The 23,582-nt window shown below is 59.0% G+C and overlaps 1 protein-coding gene across 5 annotated transcripts in view; it reads left to right on the top strand.

Moving 5' to 3' along the window:
* The window catches only part of DSCAML1 (DS cell adhesion molecule like 1), a 103,175-nt gene that overhangs the window by 75,844 nt on the left and 3,749 nt on the right, over window positions 1-23,582 (top strand). For all 5 annotated transcript variants that reach the window (XM_083808476.1, XM_083808477.1, XM_083808478.1 and 2 more), the window contains 25 exons: window positions 1,671-1,943; window positions 5,219-5,497; window positions 5,672-5,791; window positions 5,929-6,105; window positions 10,417-10,616; window positions 11,039-11,135; window positions 11,328-11,456; window positions 11,885-12,052; window positions 12,188-12,258; window positions 13,382-13,622; window positions 14,366-14,512; window positions 14,582-14,737; window positions 15,882-16,021; window positions 17,489-17,642; window positions 17,850-17,967; window positions 18,074-18,237; window positions 18,326-18,424; window positions 19,855-20,043; window positions 20,457-20,744; window positions 20,830-20,985; window positions 21,134-21,164; window positions 21,378-21,496; window positions 21,756-21,908; window positions 22,066-22,260; window positions 22,541-22,852. In XM_083808476.1, the coding sequence (XP_083664602.1) occupies window positions 1,671-1,943; window positions 5,219-5,497; window positions 5,672-5,791; window positions 5,929-6,105; window positions 10,417-10,616; window positions 11,039-11,135; window positions 11,328-11,456; window positions 11,885-12,052; window positions 12,188-12,258; window positions 13,382-13,622; window positions 14,366-14,512; window positions 14,582-14,737; window positions 15,882-16,021; window positions 17,489-17,642; window positions 17,850-17,967; window positions 18,074-18,237; window positions 18,326-18,424; window positions 19,855-20,043; window positions 20,457-20,744; window positions 20,830-20,985; window positions 21,134-21,164; window positions 21,378-21,496; window positions 21,756-21,908; window positions 22,066-22,260; window positions 22,541-22,852 (4,176 nt within the window). The remainder of the gene's footprint in view (window positions 1-1,670; window positions 1,944-5,218; window positions 5,498-5,671; window positions 5,792-5,928; window positions 6,106-10,416; window positions 10,617-11,038; window positions 11,136-11,327; window positions 11,457-11,884; window positions 12,053-12,187; window positions 12,259-13,381; window positions 13,623-14,365; window positions 14,513-14,581; window positions 14,738-15,881; window positions 16,022-17,488; window positions 17,643-17,849; window positions 17,968-18,073; window positions 18,238-18,325; window positions 18,425-19,854; window positions 20,044-20,456; window positions 20,745-20,829; window positions 20,986-21,133; window positions 21,165-21,377; window positions 21,497-21,755; window positions 21,909-22,065; window positions 22,261-22,540; window positions 22,853-23,582) is intronic.

Genomic DNA, 23,582 nt, shown 5'->3' with positions numbered 1-23,582 from the left:
CCTGGCAGGATGGCGCCCGCGGACGCAGGGATCTCCGCTACAAGCAACGATGAGGCAGCACGGGAAATCGTGGGAAATGAGCCTGGATTTGTCATGTCTGTGTTTTCTTTGTCTGCTAAAAGCCATGGCCGCGTTAATCGCCGCGTTGTTACGGCTGGAGCGTGTTGTTCTGTGCGTTCCAGGGCGTTCTCCAAGGCACGGGGCATGGTGTAAGCCTCTGCCCATTCATAACAACCAGTTAAAGCTTCTAGTCTTATAGGTGGGAGCCAGAGTCAAGGTAACATTAATTTATCTACCGAGGAAGAAGCTTGAAGGGCTATGTTTGTCTGTGTCTCAGGTTTGAAATGGATCTAGTGGCTTTTTGGCTGGAATCCCAGGAGAGTCTGAATTTTGCTGCCACTTACCGCTAAATTTGGAGCAAGTTCATCTCCCAGCCACAAGAAGCAGGAGCAGCGTTCTGAATGAGGATGTTTCATTGTCTTCTTTTTTCCCCCTCTTCCAGTTCCTGACTGCCTGTCACTAGATAAGATTCGGGCTTTTTTTTTTTCTTTTTTTTTTTGCCCTGGAATTGAGCAGGTCCCTGTGACAGGCCTGAGAGCAGGCTGCTAATTTCTCTTTCCCTGCTCTTTCTCCCTGTGCACCCCACGGTGCGCCGGGGGCTCCCCAGCACGGCAGGTCCCTGCTGCGCCTCCAAACACCTTCCCCCTCCATGAGGCTGGAGCACTCGGGCCACATCTTCCAGCCAAACCCTTCCAACAGCTGATGGGTGTGAGGGTGGCCGCCTCGTGTCCCCTTATTCCTGGGATCCTGGGCGCTGAAGGATCTCAGGAGGGAGCGTGCTTTCACAATCGGGATCTTACCCTGAGTATCTGCTTAGCTGTTATGCTGCCATGCGCTTAGGGTGAGGAGTCAAGACAGGGTTAATCTTTAGATTAGTTTGCTATTTTACACAATGGCCACGAGAACAATGTAATTATTGAAGCGTGAAACCTCTTGTTGCAATACTCACCTGCAATACTCTTCCAGTCCTTCAGGCAGCACAAGAGCCAGCCAGAAGCAGTGGGCTGCCTGGCTTTTTGGCACTGCTCGGGATGCCCGTGGGAAGCTCAGAACGGTGCATTTTAGTGGAGATTAAACAAATTGTCAAATGGCAGTCAGGCTCCTGCATGCAGTTCTCTGCCAAGGAGATGGCAAAGCGCTGACAGCTTCCTCCTGAGAGGGGCAGAGTGGCCGTACGGCCGGGGGGTGCTCCCCAGAGGTCTCCCAAACCTCCCCTGGGAGCCCCGGCTGGATGCACCCCGCGGCAGGAGCAGAGAGCTCCAAGGCAGCGGCTGACATCCCTCTGAGGGGCAGCAGCACTCACAGGCTGGGCTTCCCCAGCACTGAAGCCTGCAAATTCAAACCTAAGCATTGTGCCTGCAAGATTGGGTGGAGTTTGCTGAAGTTTGGCTGCAGCCAAGGGTCGCAGCCCCCGATTTTTGCAGCTGTTCTTTTGTAGGTGTGCGCGAGGGGCTCTCGCTGGAGGCTGCTGATGGCCAGGCTGGGTCCTGGCTCTGTTGTCACCTCACTCGCCTGCGCAGCTCGCTCTGCACTAGCAGCTGATCTGTGTGCAAACAAGCTGCCCTTCAGAATTAACCTAGCCTGCCTCTTCCTTCCTCCCCACTATGTAGGTCCCCCGAGCATCCGAGCGATGAAGAACATAACGGCGGTAGCGGGTAGGGACACTTTCATCAACTGCAGGGTGATCGGGTACCCCTATTACTCCATCAAGTGGTACAAGGACTCTTTGCTGCTGCCTGATAACCACCGCCAAGTGGTCTTTGAAAACGGGACTCTCAAGCTGATGGACGTCCAGAAGGGCATGGACGAAGGGGAGTATCTGTGCAGCGTGCTGATCCAGCCCCAGCTCTCCATCAGCCAGAGCGTGCACGTCACGGTGAAAGGTGAGCGGGTGGGGATTGCCTGGGTCAGACGGTCCCCTCCCCAGCCCAGGGAGCCCTGTGCTTCCTGCAGAAGCTTGGTCAGCTCTGGCACATTGCAAGCGGGAGCTGTGAGCCCCTTTCCCACCATCCTCCCACCCAGAATGGGGCAAGGCACAAGCGTGCTCCTCGGGGCAACTCCTTCGGGTTGGGTTGGGGCCATTCCGATTGCACTGGGGTTCAGGGAGCGTTGGGGCCGTTCCTGCTGTGGGCAGAGGCAGGGCAGCGTCGGGCGGGGGGCTCTGCGTCCGGGTGCTGGCTGTGCTCCCCAAGCACCGAGGAGAGGCAGAGCTGGCTCAGCCCGCCCACCTTGCACCCACCTGCGTGCCTGCTGCTGCCCCGAGCCGCACCGGATCCATTTCTTGTTACACGCAGCGAGCAAGGATTTACGGTGTAAACATAGCGTATTAAAACATCTAACCTTTGCTCGGATCACCTTCACTGATGTTTTTCTCTGTGTGTTAGCTTTTAAAAAAATAATACTCTCGGTCTTCCAAGCGCACAGAACATCTTAAAAGCTTCTCCAGGCCATCAATTATTCAGCCCCATTGAGGGAGCTATCAGTCCTAATGAATTGAGTCGGATGCATTCCCTCCCAGTGACTTGCTGAGATTGTGTTATGAGCGCGCGGAGCTATCGTATCTCCCATCCTCAGAGTTGTCGGGTCGGCTCTGCCTGTCGCCAGCTCAGTGTTTGCAGTAAATCACTCAGACAAACACAGCCACGCTGGGGACGGAGCTGGCCAATTGTCTTTCCCTCTGTCTCACCGAGCCGGGTATTTATGGACTGGATTTTATGCTGATCCCCCTCCCTCCCTTTCCATCCACCATTTTCTTATTAGGAATCAGGTTAGCAAGAGAGTGCATCAAGCTGATTATAGATGCAACCCCTTGATTAGCTAATGCTCTTCTCCAAGGCTTTGCAGGCAGAAGTGTGGGCTGCAGCTAACCTTAGGGCAGCGCCGAGGGGACCCCTCTCCCCTCACACCCCCAGAGCAGGGCATGGCCAGCCTTTGTGTTCCTCACCTTAAACCAAAATCCTCACGGAGGGAGTACCTACAGAGATGTGCGCACGCGAAGTTGAATTACATGCTGCACTTTTGCCAGTTGCTCGAAGGCGGATGCAGGATGCTGAAGTTTATCCATATATTTTGGGAAGCGGTCGCCGTGCAACCCCCCTAAGCCTGGATTTACTGCCTGGGCAAGGGGCTGGCGACAGCCTGAGCAGGGCGAGCACACAGTGCTGGGTGGTGCCAGCCGGGCGGCATGTGGCTCTGGCTGTGCCGGATGTCTTCATCCCACCTGCAGCACACAGGCTGCAGATTTACACCGGGCCCTGCCTGCCTGGGTGTTTTTATGGCCACCGGATAAAAGCCCGGGCAGGAAAACTGAGAATGCCCTCAACTACGTTCGGAGCCCGCTCCAAGGAGCAGAATAAAGAAATAGAAGTGCGCAGAGATGGTATGAGCGCCGTAAAGCTTTTAGTGCCACAAGTGCCTGGCGAGCACGCTGCGTGCCACAAGTGAGTTACGCCGCAGGTCTTTCCAAGCAAGCGGTAGTAAAAGCTTTATGGCCCCCTCACGCCAGTGCCTGGCCCGATCACGCCGTTCAGTTTGATCTCTGTTTCTGCCCCTGTTGGGAAGTCCCCGAGCCTCCTCCCCGGCTGCCGGGTCCCCGTGTCCCAGCTCAGAGCCTCCCTGCTCCCCAGGGCTTCCCAGGCTGCCTGGGGGTGCTGCCGGGTCTCTTCTCCATGCGTCCCCCAGCAGCACCCAGCCGAGGTGCCCTGTTGTTCCTGTTATTCTGAGGTGCTCGTTATTCCTGCAGACATCTTTGAAGGTTTTAACTGATCATGTGCAGGCTTGGGACTGTCCTGGTGCTGTCACACAGCGCTGTTCAGGTGACAGCGGCAGGGACGCCAGCTCAGCCGCTCTGCAGTCAGGCACAGCATGAGGGATGTGGGGCTATGCGGCGCTGCTGGGGTGCACTTGGGTGCAGGAGAGCCTCGGAAGCGCCGAAAAGAGGAGAATATGCAGCAGGAAATCAATTGGGAAGGAAAGACACGTGTTAAGCCCTGGTTAAGGGGAGCTGGAACCAGGAGAGCTCTTCTGCCGAGAGGCTGCGTGTGCTGGAAGTGGCCCGTGGGGCATTTGGAGACGCATAAGCCCGGCCCCACTCTGCAATAGACTGCAGCGCATTCCCAATTAATTATTCATTAATTATGGAAAACGGGCACTGCTGGCTCCACGGCTCCAGCAGCTCAAGCCACGTCGCTGCAGCTGGCAGCAGGGCAGGCGGCCGGGCCGAACCCATGCACCCATGGGCAGCACCCCGAGGGGGCGGCGAGCAACCCCCAGCACCTTCTGCTCTGCGGAGCTGCCCGGCCAGGCTTTGGGCCACCCCATCATGGCCAGCCCAGTTCTGACCCGGCCCTGGAACCCCCGGCAGCCTGGTCTGAGCACTGGGAGCATTGGAGAGCATTGGTCGAGGTGTGGGTGGAGATGGGGGATGGCGTACAGGAGAGCGGGGGCGTGCACGGTGGCGCAGTGAGCCCTTCCCCGCTGGGGCTCCCGCGTCTGTACAAGAGGGCATCTTATTTCTGCCGAGGGGACAATTGGCAGCCTGCTAATTTAATTATGGAGGCTGCGGAAAGAGGATCTCGTCTACCAGGTGCTGAGCCTTGTTAAGCTAATTGTCTCCCTCTCTATGCTTTCTTCCCCCTCCCACATTGCCAGAGATGCTGCGGTTGCCTAATTAAGTTATCAGAAAGATAATGGCTGGTTCTGAATCCAGTGCCTTTAAGAAAAGCATCCATCTAATAACTGCTTTTCTGCGAGCAGATAAATGCTGAGGTGGAATTTCAGCTGGTGTGCGCAGAGGGGGTCGGGGAGGCTGGCGGCTCCCGGCACTGGGCTGAGCGCGGTGGCTCTCCCAGGTGGGTCACATCCTGCTGTCACCCCCTCCTGGAAGCGTTACTGGCTGGAACAAAAGCCTGCCTTAGTTTCTGGGCAGCAAATGCTTTGGGTGATAGGGATGCAATGGGTTTGTGAGTTGTTGTGCTGATGGCAAGCAGGCTCGCTTCTCCGTAAGGACGTGCCCTGTGGTGAGACGGGGCTGGTGGGCACTGACCCGCTGTGAGGGCCAGGAGCCAGGACCAGCTGCTTTTCCTCTGTCCCCGTGCCACCAGCCTGTCCCCTCGGGCAAGGGCTGGGATGTACAGTGTGTTGCCTCTCCCCTCCGCAGTCCCTCCTCTGATCCAGCCCTTCGAGTTCCCCCCAGCCTCCATCGGGCAGCTCCTCTACATCCCCTGCGTGGTCTCCTCGGGGGACATGCCCATCCACATCACCTGGCGGAAGGACGGGCACGTCATCCTCTCCGGCTCGGGCGTCACCATCGAGAGCAAGGAGTTCATGAGCTCCCTGCAGATCTCCAGCGTCTCCCTCAAGCACAACGGCAACTACACGTGCATCGCCAGCAACGCCGCCGCCACCGTCAGCCGCGAGCGGCAGCTCATCGTGCGGGGTGAGCATCCCTGGGGCTGCCCCTACGTCGGGCTTGGGTGGGTGGGCAGCGGTGGGTGTAGCATGGATAGAAGCAGGCAGGGGAGGCAGGGCAGCCACATGTAAGCAGAGATGGTCTGCAAGAAGCTGCTGGGGTTTTGGCTCTAACGGCCATCTTTGCGTCCTTGTTATCCAGTGCCTCCTCGATTTGTGGTTCAGCCCAACAACCAGGATGGCATTTACGGTAAAGCTGGGGTGCTGAACTGCTCCGTGGATGGGTACCCGCCTCCGAAAGTCATGTGGAAGCACGCAAAAGGTACGTGTGAGGCGACACGGCAGCGTTTGGGGATCTCTGGTCTCTCTGTTTCGGCCTGGCCACCCCAGCATCGAGCCCCACGAGCAGCCTCCTGCTTGGCTGAGCTCTCATCGCTGCGTGTCTGCGCCCCCTCCTAGGAAGTGGGAACCCGCAGCAGTATCACCCCATCCCGCTGACGGGCCGCATCCAGATCCTCCCCAACAGCTCCCTGCTCATCCGCCACGTGCTGGAGGAGGACATCGGCTACTACCTGTGCCAGGCCAGCAACGGGGTGGGCACGGACATCAGCAAGTCCATGTTTCTCACCGTGAAGAGTAAGTAGCTGTGCTGGCGGGGCTGGGACATGGCACGGCTGCAGGGGGGGCTGCAGGGGGTGCCCCCCCGGAGCACAGCCCGCTGCACACACAGGGACCGGCCTGGCGCTGCCCCGGCACCGCGCAGTCCCCAATCGATGCGGGGCACGGGGGGCATCGATTGCCCTCCTGCAGGGACTGGCTTCCCTTATGCGATTATAAACACTTAGTCCTAAATAAAACCAGGCAATCAATCTACATCATACGGGAGGGAAGGAAATAGCTTCGCTAATTTGACAGGGATGGGCTGGGAAGTGTTGTTAGACACCGTGTTTGAACTGTGCTTATTATTGGATTCCTCTCCCGTTGCTATCAGCAGAATACATAATCTCCAGCTCCTCTTTATTTATTTTGATTGCTGCTGCCGTAAGAGTTCAAACCTCCAGGAAGAGGTGCTGGAGGGGAGGACAGCCCGGTCCTGCTGGTTCCTGTGGTAGCATCCTCACGGTGCCAGAGCGGTGCGCGCGGCTCCCCTCCTTGCTGTCCTTACACCTGGATTTGGCTTCTGTTGGCTCCACGCACCTTTTGAGAACATCAGGCTCATGCTTTCTTGCTGGCTTCCCATGTTAGATTTATCTTAAAATCGTCGTTTCCCTAACAAAGAGGGGAGGGGTGGTGCCGAAGAGGCAGGAGGGAGCTGGGGCTGGCAGCGGGCGCTCCCTTGAATGCCCAAAAACCCTGGGCACATGCACAATGCTGCATCCCGGCCAGGTCTCGCACCCGGCGCTGGTAGGGAAGAGAAACCCTGCGAGCGGTCAGGGCTACAGCCTCCCCCCTGCAGCCTCCCCCCTGCAGCTCCCCCCGGCCAAACGCCCACCGCCCGGCTGCGGCAGCCTCTCGCTCCCTCTCGCTCCGGCGTCTCCCCTCCCCAGCCAGCGTCTACTTTCCTGCGTTTCTTGCGGGGAGGGTCGAGGGGAGCCTTTTCCTCTCCCTGTCAGCTGTTTAATTTATCCCGCTGATTGATGAATTGAAACGAGCGACTTCAAACAACATACTTCAATAAGGCGCAGGTACAAAGTCAAGGCGATTAATCCCGAGTGAGTGTGCAGAAGTCTTGGAGCCTGAACTGTTGCCTTGTCCCTGCTATCTGGTATAATTGCATCCCAGGACAGGTTGCTTGCTGACTTGAATAGCACATAACCTTATTATGCATGTGCTTTTACATTTCCCGGAGACCTCAGCAGCCTTTGAAAAGGTTTGAATGAATAGGTAGACGAAGCGCCACAGCCAATTAAGCATTATATGGGGCTCTTTGTTTTGTTTCATTTTTTTGATTTTTGTTTGTTTAGTGAAATGTCAGGCCAATTAAAGCGAGATCAGCACCGGCTTTCGTCTAAAGCCAGGCCACTGCAGACAGCGTTAAATGAATGTTAATCAGAGCCCAAACCCGCGGTCAGTTGGAGAGAGGGGAGCCGCCGGCCCCACACCACGCGGGGCCAGAGGTGCAGCCCCCGGCCGCACGGCACATCCCGGGTGCTGCCGTGCCAGCGCTGCGGGGCTAACCAAGGCAGGCAAGCAATAAATCAGAGGAGCGTGCACAGCCCCACTAGTGCCAGGAACAGTTAGCTGCTGCTTGTCAGGTGCCGAGGAGGAAACCGCAGGGCTCTGCGTGCAGATTTAACCCTCGGGGCCCTGGCCAGGCCGGCCTTTTGGTGGGGTGCTGTCCCTTGCAGGGTGCACAGCACTCGGGGCATGCGCTGGCCACAGGACCGTGCCACGAAGTTGCTCTGCTCAGCCCCGAGCACGGGCACTGGTCTGGAAGCAGTAATACCTTGCTGCCGTGCAGGGCTGGTGCATTCATCCGTGCTGTTGAAAGCAACTTGTTAGCACCAGGTCGGGTGCGCTGCAGAGCAGGAGGTGTGGGGGGCTGGAGGCTGGGAGCAGGGCACAGGAGCACACAGCCACCCGGGGGGTGGCTCGCTGGCCCGGGCGCAGGTGAGGAGATCACAGCGCATGATAAATGCCATTTAGCACATGGCTGCGTCGGGAGCAGAGAGCCAGGGATGGAGCGGGTCGGGTCCCCGGGGGCAGTGCGGGCTGCGGGGGCTCCTCCAGCCTTGGGGGGGCTCACCGGGCACCGGGAAGGGCCGGAGGTGCCAGGGCGTTCGGTGTCCTACTGCAGGAGCATAACTGATTGCTTCCATGCAATTTGAATTAATCTCATGCTTCAGGTGAAACTCAGCTAATCAGTGTAGAAAGGAAGCTGAAACGGGTGCAATCAAATTAACATCACAGAGCTGGCTCTAAACAAGGAAGAGGGGGGCGAGGGAGGCAGGAGCAGCCCTTGTCACTGGTGTGTCACCGTTCTCATTGAGTTGTCACCACCGGGCTGTGAAGCTGCTCCTGCCCCAGCCTGGCTGGGGACGGCAGAGCATGAGGGGTGCTGACAATTCCCTTGGTGGCCAGTCTTATCTCTCTTATCTCTGCCCAGCAGACAGGACCAGCCTCTTGTTGAGGCTGTGTTAACACGGCCCATGGGCACGGAGGGAGCAACGAGGCAGTGCCGGGGCAGCCGAGCAGGCTGGACGCAGGGGATGGGAAGTCAGACCATGCAGGAGGCAAGCTGCCCATGAGGGAAGCCGTTCTGTGCAGGGGCAGGATACACAGGCTGGGTTTGGGGTGCTCAGCGGCGATTCCACTCACACCCAGCACCCAGGCTCTGGTGTGCAGGATCCTGCACATGTGAGGAGGCAGAAGGAGGCTGCTTGAGATACAGCCGTGAGCATCCTCCCTCCCTTGTTCCTCCTCCCTGCAGCCGGTCCCGTGCAGGATGCTCACAGGGCTCAGAGCACCCCGTGGGTCACCGTGGGCCTGGGGCATCACCAGCACGGGGTGTGGGGGTGTGCCGGAGGCATGGGGCAGCACCAGGGATGGTGTGCAGGGGGCTGCTGCCTCCAAGCCCCGGTCCGTGCTGTGTGCACGGCTGGTTGGGGTTTTCTTCGGGTTTGTTTTGCTGCTTCCTCTGCTCTGGGCTACGTGCCGCTCTCCTGGGACCCCGGCAATTGAGGGAAGTTGATATGTTTACATCCAAGGAGCTGCTTTTAATCAAACATCAATAAGTGCATTTCAGCGAAGCAGAGCCTGAAACAGAGCTCCTCTCCTGGGGCCACCGCATGCAGGGCACGGGCTGGCTCCTCCGCGGAGCCCCGAGGAGAGCCGGGTCCGTCCTCCCACCAAGGGTCCCGGCCTTCGTGCTCCTCCGCACGCTGGAGCAGGTCGGGCTCTGCTATTTTCTCCCCGCTCCTGCCCCTCCATGTCAGCTCGGGGTCCTCGGGGCTGGCCACGGGCAGGATTTCCATGGGCTCCTAAAGAGCTGTCACGAGGCAGAGGAGTCCCCGCGGCCAGGCTCACGCCTCGTGCCAGCCACGTGGGCGCATGCCCCGCACCCTGAAAATGCCGGCAGCTCGGGAGGAAAGGTTTCCTTAGCTGCTAATTGAATTACATTGCCACAGAAAGCCGAGAAGTCGTAGCTCATTAGAGCCTCTTGTGTCCCATTATAACAGTGTGTGTTGCCTTTGCGGATTGTCATTATCATATATTACTGCGGGACTCGGCAGCGCTGTTTGTTTATGCATTACATTTTTTTCGGCTTACCCAGGCTGCCCCCGCCCCCAGCCTGTTTTCCTGCTCCGTGCGCTGCTCCGGGGAGCCGCGGCGGTGCCGCCCCACGCTGCCAGCATCCAGCCCCGCTCGCCCACCCAAAACCCGAGTCCTCCTGGTGGCGATGGCACCCCGCAGGGTGCTGCGCCTGGGTGGGCGGTGGGCACGGCTGGGGGCTCCCCTCCCCTCCTTTGCATCTTGGGGGGAATCTTCGAGGGGGTGGGGGGGGAAATTTCTCCGGCATCTGCAATGCAAAAGCTGCCTTGCTGATGTGGAATCGCGCTCTATATTCTGCCCAGGTTTATACGAGTGAATTATGCAAATCTGTGATGGAAAACATTCTTCCTCTCATCCTCGGGAGTGTAAAACCTTAGTCAATAATTCATACTCGCACGTCTCAGACTGGAGGCTTTCTCTTCATTATAGTGTGCGCTTGGTTATTTGTCTTTCACGTTTTATTGTCTACCCCGGTGTAATGCTATGCATTATAAAATTTATCTGCTTCATTATTTTATGATCCTGAGCCGTATAATGCAGCGAAACGATTCCACTTCGGGCTGCGCGGCCTCTCGGTGAGCCCCGCACCCACGGCCTCCCCGTGGGGTGCTGGGGGCTGCGGCCGTGCCCACCGGGCGAGCCGAGGGGGCGCTGACCCCCGGCTCCCTCCCGCAGTCCCCGCCATGATCACATCCCACCCCAACACCACCATCGCCATCAAGGGGCAGAGCAAGGAGCTGAACTGCACGGCGCGGGGCGAGCGGCCCATCATCATCCGCTGGGAGAAGGGCGACACCGTCATCGACCCCGACCGCAACATGCGCTACGCCATCACCACCAAGGACAACGGCGACGAGGTCATCTCCACCCTCAAGGTGAGGGGCTGGGCTCTGGGGGTTTCATCCGGCTGCCGTTCCTGAGCATCCTTGCATGTCTGGCACAGGGGCAGTTAATGCAGAAAAGCTGCTTGCAGTGCTTGCGAAGAGCTAAAACCAGCCACTGTTCTCGTGCTGTGATGGCCCTGAAAATGAAATCCAGTGGGTTACATTTTCCTTGCACTAAATTTTGCCTTCCTGTGCAGAGGGATCTGGTTCTAAAAGTGCTGGGCAGTGCCAGGGGTGCCTCAAAGAATAAAAGCTCTGGGCACATCTGAGCAGGGGTTAGGAGTTTGGGGCAACCTGTGCCCACAGGCACAGCTCCCCCGGGGCAGGAGTGGGCTGGGGTCCCTGCAGGAAGACGGGGGCTTGGGGCAGCCAAGGCTGAGGTGGCTCCTTTCTTCTCCCCAAACTATTCATAGCTGAAACCAGCTGACCGCGGGGACTCCGTCTTCTTCTCTTGTCACGCGATCAACTCATATGGTGAAGACAGAGGCCTGATCCAGCTCACCGTCCAAGGTACGTGTCCATGTGTGTGAGCCCAGTGTGCGCTGCCCGTCACCGAACCCACGAGGGCTGCCGAAGGAATGCAAACTCGCGCACGGGGTGTGGGATGTGGCAAAGCTTCACAGGGTCCTGCTATTTCTGTTTTTTTTTTCTCTCCCTGTCACCCCGCGCTTTGTCTCTTGACCCCCCCCGTGTCTCCCCAAGAGCCCCCTGACCCTCCAGAGCTGGAGATCCGCGAGGTGAAAGCCCGAAGCATGAACTTGAGATGGACTCAGCGGTTCGACGGGAACAGCATCATCACTGGCTTCGACATCGAGTACAAGAACAAGTCTGGTAGGTGCCGGCGGACCCCCCCTGTGCCACCCCGTGGCTGGGGCTCGCTGCTCCCTGGGGCCGGGCTGTGCAGGCAGGTGCAGAGCTGGCCCCATCACCCCCGTAAAGGGAATGTTCTGCACCCCTGCTCCTTTGATGAAGAAAGGAGAGAGCGGCATTCATGAAATATGTTAATTTATGTTAGATGGGAGCATTTGAAAGGGAATATTTAAAGAGACAATATTTGCAAAAAGCCAAACTGAGAGCCAAATAACAGCAAGGAGGGGGACGCAGAGTCTCTAGTGGGGGACCCCGCTGCGAAAGCCTTTGGGGACTTCAGCATCCACCTGCCCGGCATGGCTGGGATGGAACATGTCCCTCTTGGTGCCACAGGCCAGGGGATGGCATTCGGGTGCTGAATCCCCTTTCTTATTCTTCTGCTTTTCCAGATTCCTGGGATTTTAAGCAGTCCACGCGCAACATCTCCCCGACCATCAACCAGGCGAACATTGTGGACCTCCACCCCGCCTCGGTGTACAGCATCCGCATGTACTCCTTCAACAAGATCGGCCGCAGCGAGCCCAGCAAGGAGCTCACCATCAGCACGGAGGAAGCAGGTGCTGCTCACGGCCTGGGGGCTGTGTCCTCGACGTAAAGCTGGCTGCAGCCGAGCTCTCTTTCGGATGAGTGTTTTTGTGCCAAGGGGGTCCTTTCCCTTCTCAACACCCTCTTTCGGGTCTGTTTTTCCCTAGCTCCTGATGGGCCTCCGATGGATGTCACCTTGCAGCCGATGACGTCCCAGAGCATCCAGGTCACCTGGAAGGTGCGTGGGGCTGGGGCACTGCTGGGGCTTTCCTTGGCCACGCAGTCTTACGCAGCACAAAGATGCACGAGGGCGTGGGGGGAGAAAAACCTGCTCTCCCTCCCCATGTCGGGCATGTCACCTTCCTGCTTCCCTCGCCCTGGGATGGAGCCACGGCAGCCACGTGCCCGTGGGGCAGCACAGTCGGTGCTGTGCCAAATGCAGTCCTGGTGCTGGGCTCACGGAGCAAACAGGGCTCCTGGTGCAAACCCCATCCCAAGTCCCATGGGGCAGGCTGCTCCAGGAACAGGACGTTTCCTCGGAGGTACGAGGGCCAGGACAATTTCTGAAACATCATGAAAATTTGAAGGCTGGGCTTGCGCTCGGCTGCATCATGCAGGGTCCGTATTAATCATGTTTGATAACAAGCTAATTATCTCACAGGATATCCATGGGGGGCCATGGGGAAAGAGAGAATAAATATGGAAAAACTGAGACATTTAGTTGCAAACTGTTCAACCAAAGATCAATATAGTTCAGAATCAGATTTATTTTTCAGAAGGTGCATAATGAAAAATAAAATTGATTATAAAGTTAGGACTTCAGAATGAACTGGTAAGTCAATAAATTTAGGGTTCCAGCTTCTCCCCCCTCCTCCTAGGTCCTGAAAAACAGATTAATGAAAAATAAGATTCACTTGAAAGATAAGTCAGTTCATTTTAGGAGTATTTCAGAGAGATGGATTGCGCTGGCTTTGTAACATAAATTTGCAATCAACCCTATTGATTTCTTAATGCTTCAGAGGAATATTGTTAAGATTGATTTAAACCTGGCCTCGTGCACTCCTAAGGCTGGCTCGGGGCTGTCCCCTCCTGCTGCCAGGCTCTGCCCATCACCTCCCGGTGGGACCCCTCTGGTGGCCCTCTCGGAGCTGGTGACACTTTTGTGACTCTTCCTACGTGCCCGAGCAGCCCAGGGCTCTCCGAGGCCATCCTCTGTATGCCCCGAGCTGCACTGCTGACGAGGAGCCTTCGTCCTCCATCCTCTGTATGAGCAATAGCAGGAGGACTTGCCTCGCCTCCACCTCCCCTCCTGCAGAGCCTGGGCCATGACACCACCCCATCTCGTATCCCCAATTCTTCAGGCCCCAAAAAAAGAGCTGCAGAACGGGGTGATCCGCGGCTACCAGATCGGGTACCGGGAGAACAGCCCGGGCAGCAACGGGCAGTACAGCATCGTGGAGATGAAGGCCACGGGGGACAGCGAGGTCTACACGCTGGACAACCTGAAGAAGTTCGCCCAGTACGGGGTGGTGGTGCAGGCCTTCAACCGCGCGGGGACGGGGCCGTCGTCCAGCGAGATCAACGCCACCACGCTGGAGGACGGTAAGGCTGCCGGGGACGGTTTCCACCCGGCAGGGTCGTGGGCAGCCTCAGGCATCTTAAAAACAACAGGAAAAAGTTTTGCAGCGCGTTTGCTCAGCAGTTTTTCATACTTAATTAAGGCTCTCGTTAGCCTGTCAAACCATGTTCATTTCCTGGCTACATTAGCACTCCTCCTGGGGTATTCAAGGGCCCCTGTTTTAGCAATAGTGTCTTTTCCGTAATTATATTACCTTCATTTTGTTCAAACGGACTATCTGTATTAGTTTATTATACTCAGTCCCTAATTACATGGTGCTTATATTTTTACACCTAAGTAATATGAAACAATAATCATTTTCAAAGAGGATCGTTACGGTGATGTATTATCATTTAAATGCTCATAAAAATTAGAGTTACCTCTTATGGGGCAATGGGATCTAATTACCTCGCATTCAGCCAGCTCTCCCGCTCGCCCCTCGCTGGGAAGTGCAGCGTGTCCCGGCTGCCCTGGTCCTCAGGAGCACAGCGGCTGCACCCGCTGCGGGGGTCTGGAAGGAGCAAAGCGCCTGTTGGAGGCAGGATCAGTGCTAGGGGCTTGGGGAGAAGGGCAATGGGGCCATGGCCAGGGGTTCCATGGAGAGCCGAGGTGCTGGGGAGCCTGGCGGGTGTGGATAGGGTGGCTTGGACATGGGAATCAGCTCCTGGAGGTGGGCGCGAGGGGAGAGGTGCTGGCATCGTCCTCCCGCTGACCGCCCCCTCCTCAGTCCCCAGCCAGCCCCCCGAGAACGTGCGGGCCATCTCCATCACGTCGGACGTGGCCGTCATCTCCTGGTCGGAGCCCCCGCGCAGCACCCTCAACGGCGTGCTCAAGGGGTACCGGGTCATCTTCTGGTCCCTCTACATGGACGGAGGTGAGTGTCCCTGGGGCACGGGGCACGCGGGGGGTGGTGGTGCGGGGCTGACGGGCGCTGTCCCCACAGAGTGGGGCGAGATGCAGAACATCACGACCACGCGGGAGCGAGTGGAGCTGCGGGGCATGGAGAAGTTCACCAACTACAGCGTGCAGGTGCTGGCGTACACCCAGGCCGGCGACGGCGTCCGCAGCAGCGTGCTCTACATCCAGACCAAGGAGGACAGTGAGTGGCACTGCCCCTGGAGCTTTCCCCTGGGATCCCAGTAATGGGATTGCAGATGGGGAGGTGCAGTGGGATCCAGGGCTCCCCAAAAACCCCTGGGACGCAGGGAGGTGGCACAGCTGCTGTGCCCGGGGCAGGCGGGTGTGCACGTGCACCTCCCTGTTCCCTGCCTGATGAACCACAGTCGTATGTGTTAATCAGGTGGGAGAATATCGAGCTGTAGGAGCCACTGGCTAGGAATAAAGAGAAGAGGTTTGCAGCCCCGGGAGCTGGGCTCCTCCATCCTTTTCTCCATGCTGGATTTGCAAAAGGCCTGACCCCAAGTCTCATCCGTGGGCTGGGGGCAGTGGCAGTGGCTCTGCTGGGCATGGGACAAGGGACAGCAGCGGGTGCAGGAGCTGCAGCACCCCGGGTCCAGCTCTGAGCACCTTGGGTGCTGCCGCCAGGGCTGGCGCGTGCGTGCTCTGCTCAGCGGGCAATCGCTTTATGGGTCAGACGCGCTGCCAGGGCCCTTCCTCTGTCTTTTGACCACCGCAGGCTGCAATCTGTCAGAGGTTCCGTGGGCAGACATATGTTGTGGGGCTGATTAGGCCGATAGGCACGCTGTAATCCAGGCACAAGGCGCCAAAGGACCAGCGAGCCTGCGGAGGGCTGGGTGTGCCCGCGGGTGGGTGCTGGCGAGGGGCGCGCAGAAACGGCTGTGGGTGTGCGGGGAAACCCCCGGTGTGCAGCCACAGCACGACATTTCCCTTTTTATTTTATTTTTTTCTTTTCCTTAAGTGCAGATATTTAAATATTTACACCCCTGCCTGCCCTACTTTAATGCCATTATCTCCATAGCAGAGCAGCCCCTGCCCAGGAGCCGCCCGGGGAAGCAGCAGCTGCTGGGGCAGCGCAGCTGGGCAGGGGAAGGCTGAGGCCGGGCACTTAGCGGATTAAGGAGCCAGACACCAGAAGCCAATCACTGGTTCTAAACCCGAGCTGCAATTAACCCAACAGCCTTCCTGTGGGCAGGGGGCCAGAGCCACCCGTGGAGAGGTGGCCGTGACCCAGGGCCGGCCGTGCTGTCCTGCAGGCAGGGGGGTGCAAGGGGCCCCCGGGTCCCTCCTGTGGCCCCGGCTCTGCCACACTCTTGCTCCTTCAGTTCCAGGTCCCCCGGCTGGCATCAAGGCTGTGCCATCCTCAGCCAGCAGCGTGGTGGTCTCCTGGCTGCCCCCGGCAAAGCCCAACGGCATCATCCGCAAGTACACCATCTTCTGCTCCAGCCCCGGCTCGGGGCAGCCGGTGAGGGCATGGGGATGGGGACAGGGCTGGGGACGTGCCCTGGTGTCCTGGGCAAACGTGGCAGGAGGCAGGAATAGGATTACGGGGACCTGCCCCAGCTGCTGCAAGGGGGATGATGCAGGTGGGGCCGTGCATCCAGCCTGTGACAGCTCAGGGGTGTCTGGGGAAAGGCCCCCATGGGTGCTCTGTTAGTCCCATCAACTAGCTGTTGCCTCCTGCCGGCGTTTCTCCACTCCTCACTCTCTCCAGAAGGGGAAATATGCAAGCAGCTGACCAAAAATAAAATAGAAATTAAACCTGGTCCCATCCCTCCTTCACGAGGGAGAGGTTGATGGGAGGTCTGCAGACTAGTGCTTATCAAAAGCTCCTTCTCAAACTCATTTCACTATCTGAGCCTCTGGTTTCCAGGGCAACATAATCTTTTCATCAAAGCAACTGGTAAAACCACTGGGATCCGATATTGTTTTCTTGGCATCTTGTCAAAACTGTCATTTGGTTAAAAAAAATTATGTATACTATACAATATTCATATAGGTGTCTGCTTGTGGGGTACATTTACATCCGCGGGCCCCACAAGGGTGCGCGTTTGCGGATGATGAACATGCAGCTGCCTGCACGCAGCCGTGTTTGCACACAGAGAGAACGCATCCATCCATCCATCCATCCATCCATCCATCCATCCATCCATCCCGAGCAATAGCCCCTTCGGGATCGAGTGCCTGTCCCCCTGCCTCATGCTGACAGGCTAAGGACAGCAGGACGGTGCTCTCAGGGTGGTTCTTCCCCACGTGGCATGGTTTGTGCAGGGAGATGTGGCCCCAGTGCAACACAAACCAGCGGAGAGCTTGTGTTCTGCCTCGTCGTGGGGTTGGGAGCCAGACCATGCCGGAGGAACCCCCACGGGGCCGGGACAGCCGCTGCGTTGGCTGCTGGTGATGCTGAGACAAGCCCCTGTGGGATTTTGGGGACCCCCTCACTGCTGCCCCCCAGTGCAGAGGGGTTCGGCTGCCCAGCCGGGCCCTGCCCCGTGCCCTGCTGCAGCCCAGGGCAGCGTCGTTTCCCTGGAACTAACCACGCCGTCGCAGCCATCTGTTCCTCGCGCTCTGGCCTGGGCTCCCTGGATAAATGACGACACCAGCCGGCTCACGCGGGCATTGAGAAATGCCGAGCGGGGCTGAACGGCTTCTGGGGAGCAAAGCCCCAGCACCCCGAGGAGAGCTGGGTGGGGTGGAGGGCGCCCAGGGACCTCCTTTGCCCTCTGCCAGGCGATGGGAGCGAGGGCTCGAGCCTGCTGGCGGTGGGGATGTGCTGGTACCAGTGCCGTGGGGATGCCGGGGTGCAGGCAGCTGGCCTTCAAAGAGCTTTTCTCCACTGACAGCTCAGGTAGTTTTGCCCAGGCTGGTTGTGCTGAGGGCGATGCAGCCGAGGGTCTAACAGTGGCTGTGCCCCCTCCTGCCCCCCTCCCAGGCCCCCAGCGAGTACGAGACCAGCCCCGACCAGCTCTTCTACCGCATCGCCCACCTGAACCGCGGGCAGCAGTACATGCTCTGGGTGGCCGCCGTCACCTCCGCCGGCCGCGGCAACATCAGCGAGAAAGTCACCATCGAGCCTGCCGGGAAAGGTACGGGGAGGACGGGGACCCTAAGAGGCTGTGCCTGGCACCCGGGCAGCGGGGACACACCGGGGCCACCGGCTCACTGCGGGGACGAGCGTCCTGGTCCCACGCAGAGGCTTGTCCCTGCGTGTCCCCTGCCCCGGCAGTGCCTTGGGGCTCAGCTCTCGGTACAAGCCCGGGGTCTGCCAGGCTGACCGCCTCCTTGCCCCCCAGCCCCGGCCAAGATCATCTCGTTCGGAGGCACGGTCACCACCCCCTGGATGAAGGACGTGAGGCTGCCCTGCAATTCGGTGGGGGAGCCCGTCCCCGCCATCAAGTGGACCAAGGACAGGTACCGAGTGCCAGGCAGCCCCTGCCACGGCGCGGGACAGGGACCGGTGCTGGGTGCCCCGTGCCTGTCCCGTGCCAGGCTGAGGCACGCTGTCCCCTCCCGGCAGTGAGGACTCTGCCATCCCCGTGACGGTGGACGGCCACCGGCTGATCCAGGCTAACGGCACGCTGGTGCTGCGCTCGGTGAAGGCCGAGGACTCCGGCTACTACACCTGCACCGCCACCAACACCTGGGGCTTTGACACCATCATCATCAACCTGCTGGTGCAAGGTGAGGGGCGCCGGTGGGGCGCAGCGCCGGCTGCCTCGGGGGGAGGAGGTTTGGGGCGGGTGCTCACGGGGGTTTGCGCTGTCCCCAGTGCCCCCGGACCAGCCGCGCCTGACCGTGTCGAAGACCTCGGCTTCGTCCATCACGCTGGCCTGGATCCCTGGGGACAACGGGGGCAGCTCCATCCGAGGTACGTAATAACGAAGGGCACATCACTAATTACTCAGGTGCTGGTGGCCAGGGCCAGCCCCACTGTTGCCTCCACGTCTCCCAGAGCTGATGCGGATCTGAGCGCCCCAGAGCAGGATTTGTGCCCCGGTGTCTGCCGTCTCTGGGAGGCTGGGGGCTTCAGGAGGGCCCCAGGACCATCCCTGCTTTCCAGAGCCTCCTTTCTGCTCTGATTCATCTAATGAATTATACTTTGAAACAGCTGCACACCAAGGGGGGAGCAGGGAGAGGGGAAGGAGACCTCGCTTACAATTAATTAAAAGCATGAAAGTAATTACAAGCAAATCTCCCCAGCCAGCAGCCTTTCACTCCAACGGACTCTGTTGATAAATTTGGTTATAATTGGATTAGAAATATTAAAAACATGCTGCATCTACTAAATAAATAAATACCAGGTGGCAGGCACCAGGGGTGCCGGGTGCTGCGGGGTGCCTGGGTGGGCGTCCACGGGGCTGGGAAATCTTGGGGGGGGGGAACGGAGCCTGCCCAGGGCAGCCCCGGGTACACCCCCAGGTACTCCCGGGGTGCCTGAGCTCAGGCAGGTGCAGGAAGGCTCCGGTGCAGTGCACAACACTTCGTTCTGCTCGTGGTGCACACGCAGCAGCAGAAAGCCTTCCTGCCTGCTATTTTTGCTGGAGAACTGGCAAAGGAAAAATGCAAAAATGGCCAAATCCGGTGATGCAGCACGGAATTTGGGAATTTTTGCATAGCCAAAAAGGTCAGAACAGTCAAAGTCGTGGTTCCCACAGCAACAGGGCCGGGCCTGATCCACGCCTGCTGCAGGGCATTTGTGTCCTGGCTCCACGGGTGTCCCCGTGCCGGGCAGGCAGCGCCCGCTGCCGATGCCAGGCACGCATCCAGCACCGGGTGAGCGGGTCTGTGCCGCGCCAGTGTGCTCGGCAATGCGGCACCTTGTCCCAGCTGCCGTGCACACGTGTGCCTCTCCCTGGGAAAGCCCGGAGAGCCGCTACCAGGCATCTTGTTGACGGCAGCGTAACAGGTTTGTTCATCTAGGACACCGTGTGCTTCCTAATACTCTTAATCATGTGAAAGGAGGCGGCGTTCGATGACAGAAGCAACTTCCTAGCAGCTTCCCAAGGGAGCTAGTTAATTCTGCCTTTCCCTTTATAGCCTCGCACCAATCAATCACGGTTCGCACTCCCCGCGCTCCCGTGCAAAAACAAGTAATTGGTGCTGTGCTGGTGGTGCTGGATACGGGCACGGACCCCGAGCTGCTCCCTGCAGCCCCTCGCACCGGGCCGAGGAGCTGCCTCCAGCCTGGGGATGGAGCTGGGGATCGGGCTCCCCGGGGAGGGCACAGGGCACTGCAGGAGCTCGGTGCTGGCCCAAAGCCGTGGCTGCAGGCACCATTCCCCTTGTCCACCCCCCCAGGCTTCGTGCTCCAGTACTCGGTGGACAACAGCGAGGAGTGGAAGGACGTCTTCATCAGCTCCTCGGAGCGCTCCTTCAAGCTGGAGAGCCTCAAGTGCGGCACCTGGTACAAGGTGAAGCTGGCGGCCAAGAACAGCGTGGGGGCTGGCCGCATCAGCGAGATCATCGAGGCCAAGACCCACGGCAGGGGTGAGCCCCGCGGGGCGGGGGGGAGCTGGGATTTACTGCTGGCTAGGGGCAGATAAACCCCGCTACCCTCTGTAACCCTTGGCGAGGAGGTGGCAGCGAGTAGCTTTGACCAGAGATGAGAGATTTCTGCCTTGGCCGATGACCTCTGCCATCATACATCACCGTGCTGCGGCACCAAGGAGCCTGCTTTGGCTGGGAAGCCCCAGGGCTCCCTGCCGTGCTCTCGCTGGGCAGCTCCACGTTTCCATGCTGCACCCCAGGGCCCTTTTCCTCCCTGCTTTGCCCCTTCCTCTGCTGTTTTTGGCTTTATATTTTTGTCCTGATGTAAAAAGCAGGGGATGGGGACGCCGGCAGAACGGGGAGGCCGTGGCCGTGTCCTCCGCGGCGGCACGCTGACGGCTCCTCTCCCGCAGAGCCCTCCTTCAGCAAGGACCAGCACCTCTTCACCCACATCAACTCCACGCACGCCAGGCTGAACCTGCAGGGCTGGAGCAGCGGGGGCTGCCCCATCACCGCCATCGTCCTGGAGTACCGGCCCAAGGGCAACTGGGGCTGGCAGAGCCTGCGCACCAACAGCTCCGGGGAGCTCTTTCTGACCGAGCTGCGCGAGGCCACCTGGTACGAGCTCCGCATGAAGGCCTGCAACAGCGCCGGCTGCGGCAACGAGAGCACGCAGTTCGCCACGCTGGATTACGATGGCAGTGAGTGGGGGGGGCCGGGCCGGGGGCCGTGCTGCCCGGGGGGGACACGCTGGGAGCGCTGACCGCCCGCCCGCCTCTGCTCCAGGCACCATCCCGCCCATCAAGTCGGCCCAAGGGGAGGGGGACGACGTGAAGAAGCTCTTCACCATCGCCTGCCCCGTCATCCTGGCCACGCTGGGGGTGGCCCTGCTCTTCATCATCCGCAAGAAGAGGAAGGAGAAGCGGCTGAAGCGGCTGCGAGGTGAGAGGCGCGGGGCCCAGGGGCACTGCCCACAAAGCATGGCCCCAGACCCATGTACATCTATACCAGCATGTTATGGATGAGGTCTCAAAAAGCTTCCTTTTTTCCCTACCCCCCCCTCTTTTTTTTTTTTTTTCCTTTCCCACAGATGCCAAGAGCTTGGCAGAAATGCTGATCAGGTGGGTCCCGTTCACAGGCTGTTGGGAGGGGATGCTGGGCAGCCCTGGGCTGCTTATAAAGCCCCGCTGGGAGCTGAGTTGGCTGCTCACAGGGTGCTGGTGGGGGCCGGAGGGCTGCAGGGGCTGGGGAAGAGCTGCTGAGCCCGTGCCAGGCTCGAGCCACAGGGGCTCTCCCCAGTAATCGCCGGGTCTGCGTCCCCTCTTACCTCGCAGCAAGAACAACCGCAGCTTCGACACGCCGGTGAAGGGCCCCCCGCAGGGCCCCCGCCTGCACATCGACATCCCCCGCGTGCAGCTGCTCATCGAGGACAAGGAGGGCATCAAGCAGCTGGGTAAGCACCCTGCCCTCCCTCAGCAGCACCTGGCTGGGGAGGGATGAGAGCCGGGGGTGGGCACAGCCCGCCCTGTCCCTGCATTGTCCCCTTGGCACAGCCCCATGGGTCTGGGGGCAGGTCTGGGGGGGCTCTGGGGCGCAGGAGATGCCCCTCACCAGCTGGGGAATGCCTTGGATGAGCTGGGGAGGGGCTGGCAGGCAGCTACAACAGACACCTCGCTACGGAAAGAGCTCTGAGCCGCTGCTGCTTCCCGCAGGAGATGACAAAGCCACGATCCCGGTGACCGACACCGAGTTCAGCCAAGCCGTAAACCCCCAGAGCTTCTGCACAGGCGTGTCGCTGCATCACCCTGCCCTGATCCAGAACACGGGGCCGCTCATCGACATGTCGGACATACGCCCGGGCACCAGTAAGTGCTGGGCTGGGGGCACTGGGGGCAGACAGTGCTGGGCACCCCCCGGGTGCTGCCATGGCTAAAAGCAGCTGCAGGCAAGGCAGAGGGAGCAGGCAGCGCTGCAGTGAGGTGGCTCTGACTGAGCCTGCGTGACCCTGCCACCATTTCCTAGACCCTGTGTCAAGGAAGAGCATCAAGTCCGCGCACAGCACCCGCAACCGGTACTCCAGCCAGTGGACCCTCACCAAGTGCCAGGCGTCCACGCCGGCGCGCACCCTCACCTCGGACTGGCGGACGGTGGGCTCGCAGCACGGCATCACTGTCACCGAGAGCGACAGCTACAGCGCCAGCCTCTCCCAGGACACGGGTACGAGCGAGTACAGGGCATTGCAGGGTTAGGATGCGCTGTTAGGGGAAGTAATATTCCCTGCGGTGGGGCTGTGCCCAGCCCAGGTGAGGCAGGACCCTGCTGCCATCTCCCTGTCCTCGCCAGGGGCTCCTTGGTGGCTCCTGAGCCCCAAGGGCTGTCGGGTGCTGGGGAGGTCTGGCTGGGTGCACCACATCAGGGACACGTTCCCCAAAGCAGAGCGGGGCAGGCAGCATCAGTCCCGGAGCAGGCAGGTGTCTGATGCGTCCTCCCTCCGCAGACAAGGGCCGGAACAGCATGGTGTCGACGGAGAGCGCCTCGTCCACCTACGAGGAGCTGGCACGCGCCTACGAGCACGCCAAGCTGGAGGAGCAGCTGCAGCACGCCAAGTTCGAGATCACCGAGTGCTTCATCTCCGACAGCTCCTCCGACCAGATGACCACGGGCACCACCGACAACGCCGACAGCATGACCTCCATGAGCACCCCGTCGGAGCCCGGCATCTGCCGCTTCACCGCCTCCCCGCCCAAGCCCCAGGACAGCGAGCGGGGGAAGAGCGTGGCCGTGCCCATCCCGCACCGCGCCAGCAAGAGTACGTAGCACGGGGGCTGGGCATGGCACATCAAATACGAGCACAAAGGTACCACGAGGTGGTTCCTGCGAAGGGACAGGGAGAGGAGATGGGGAAAGAATCCTTTTTTTGGATCCCTTTTTTCCTCCCTGCGCAGTAACTGGGTTTTACCGTCGTGATTCTTAAGTGTTTATTTACATGAAAATCCAAATTCTCTGTATATTGTAGTACACTCATGTCAGAATCTGTTGGATTGTGTCAGACTCTAATTGACGTTAATATGGTCTGTCAGCTTCTGATGCACGCCAGGAGGGTGTAAGAGATTCTGGTAGAACCCAGCAGAACATTCAGAGGTTGAGACGGAACCCAAAGGGATATCAGAAGTCCTTAAACCCTCCTGTATTTTAATCAACTCTGTAAGACTGTTTTATTGCAATCTGTTGGACCGTTGAATCTATAGAAGTCCTTTAGAATCTGTCAGAATCTCTTGCAGTCTAATAGGTTTTAATAGATTCTGACAGATCCTACTAGGTTTTAAGTGGCTCTGTCAGATTATGAAACAAATATATTAGATTCTGACAGACCGTGTCCGAACCTCTTGCAACCTAACGGAGTAATAGGTTCTGACTAAGTCTGCTGCGTGCTCCGTCTTCCAGATTCCAGGAGATTCTAACAGGGATTTTTCAAAGCTTGCAGCAGATTATCTGAGACATTAACAGAGTGTAATGGAATCCACCGGAGTCTGATGCGT

The sequence above is a fragment of the Anser anser genome, assembly GCF_964211835.1.
Source record: "Anser anser genome assembly, chromosome: 22".
Lineage (NCBI taxonomy): Eukaryota > Metazoa > Chordata > Aves > Anseriformes > Anatidae > Anser > Anser anser.
Note: the sequence above shows the minus strand (reverse complement) of the source record. Positions and strands in the feature narration are given on the sequence as shown.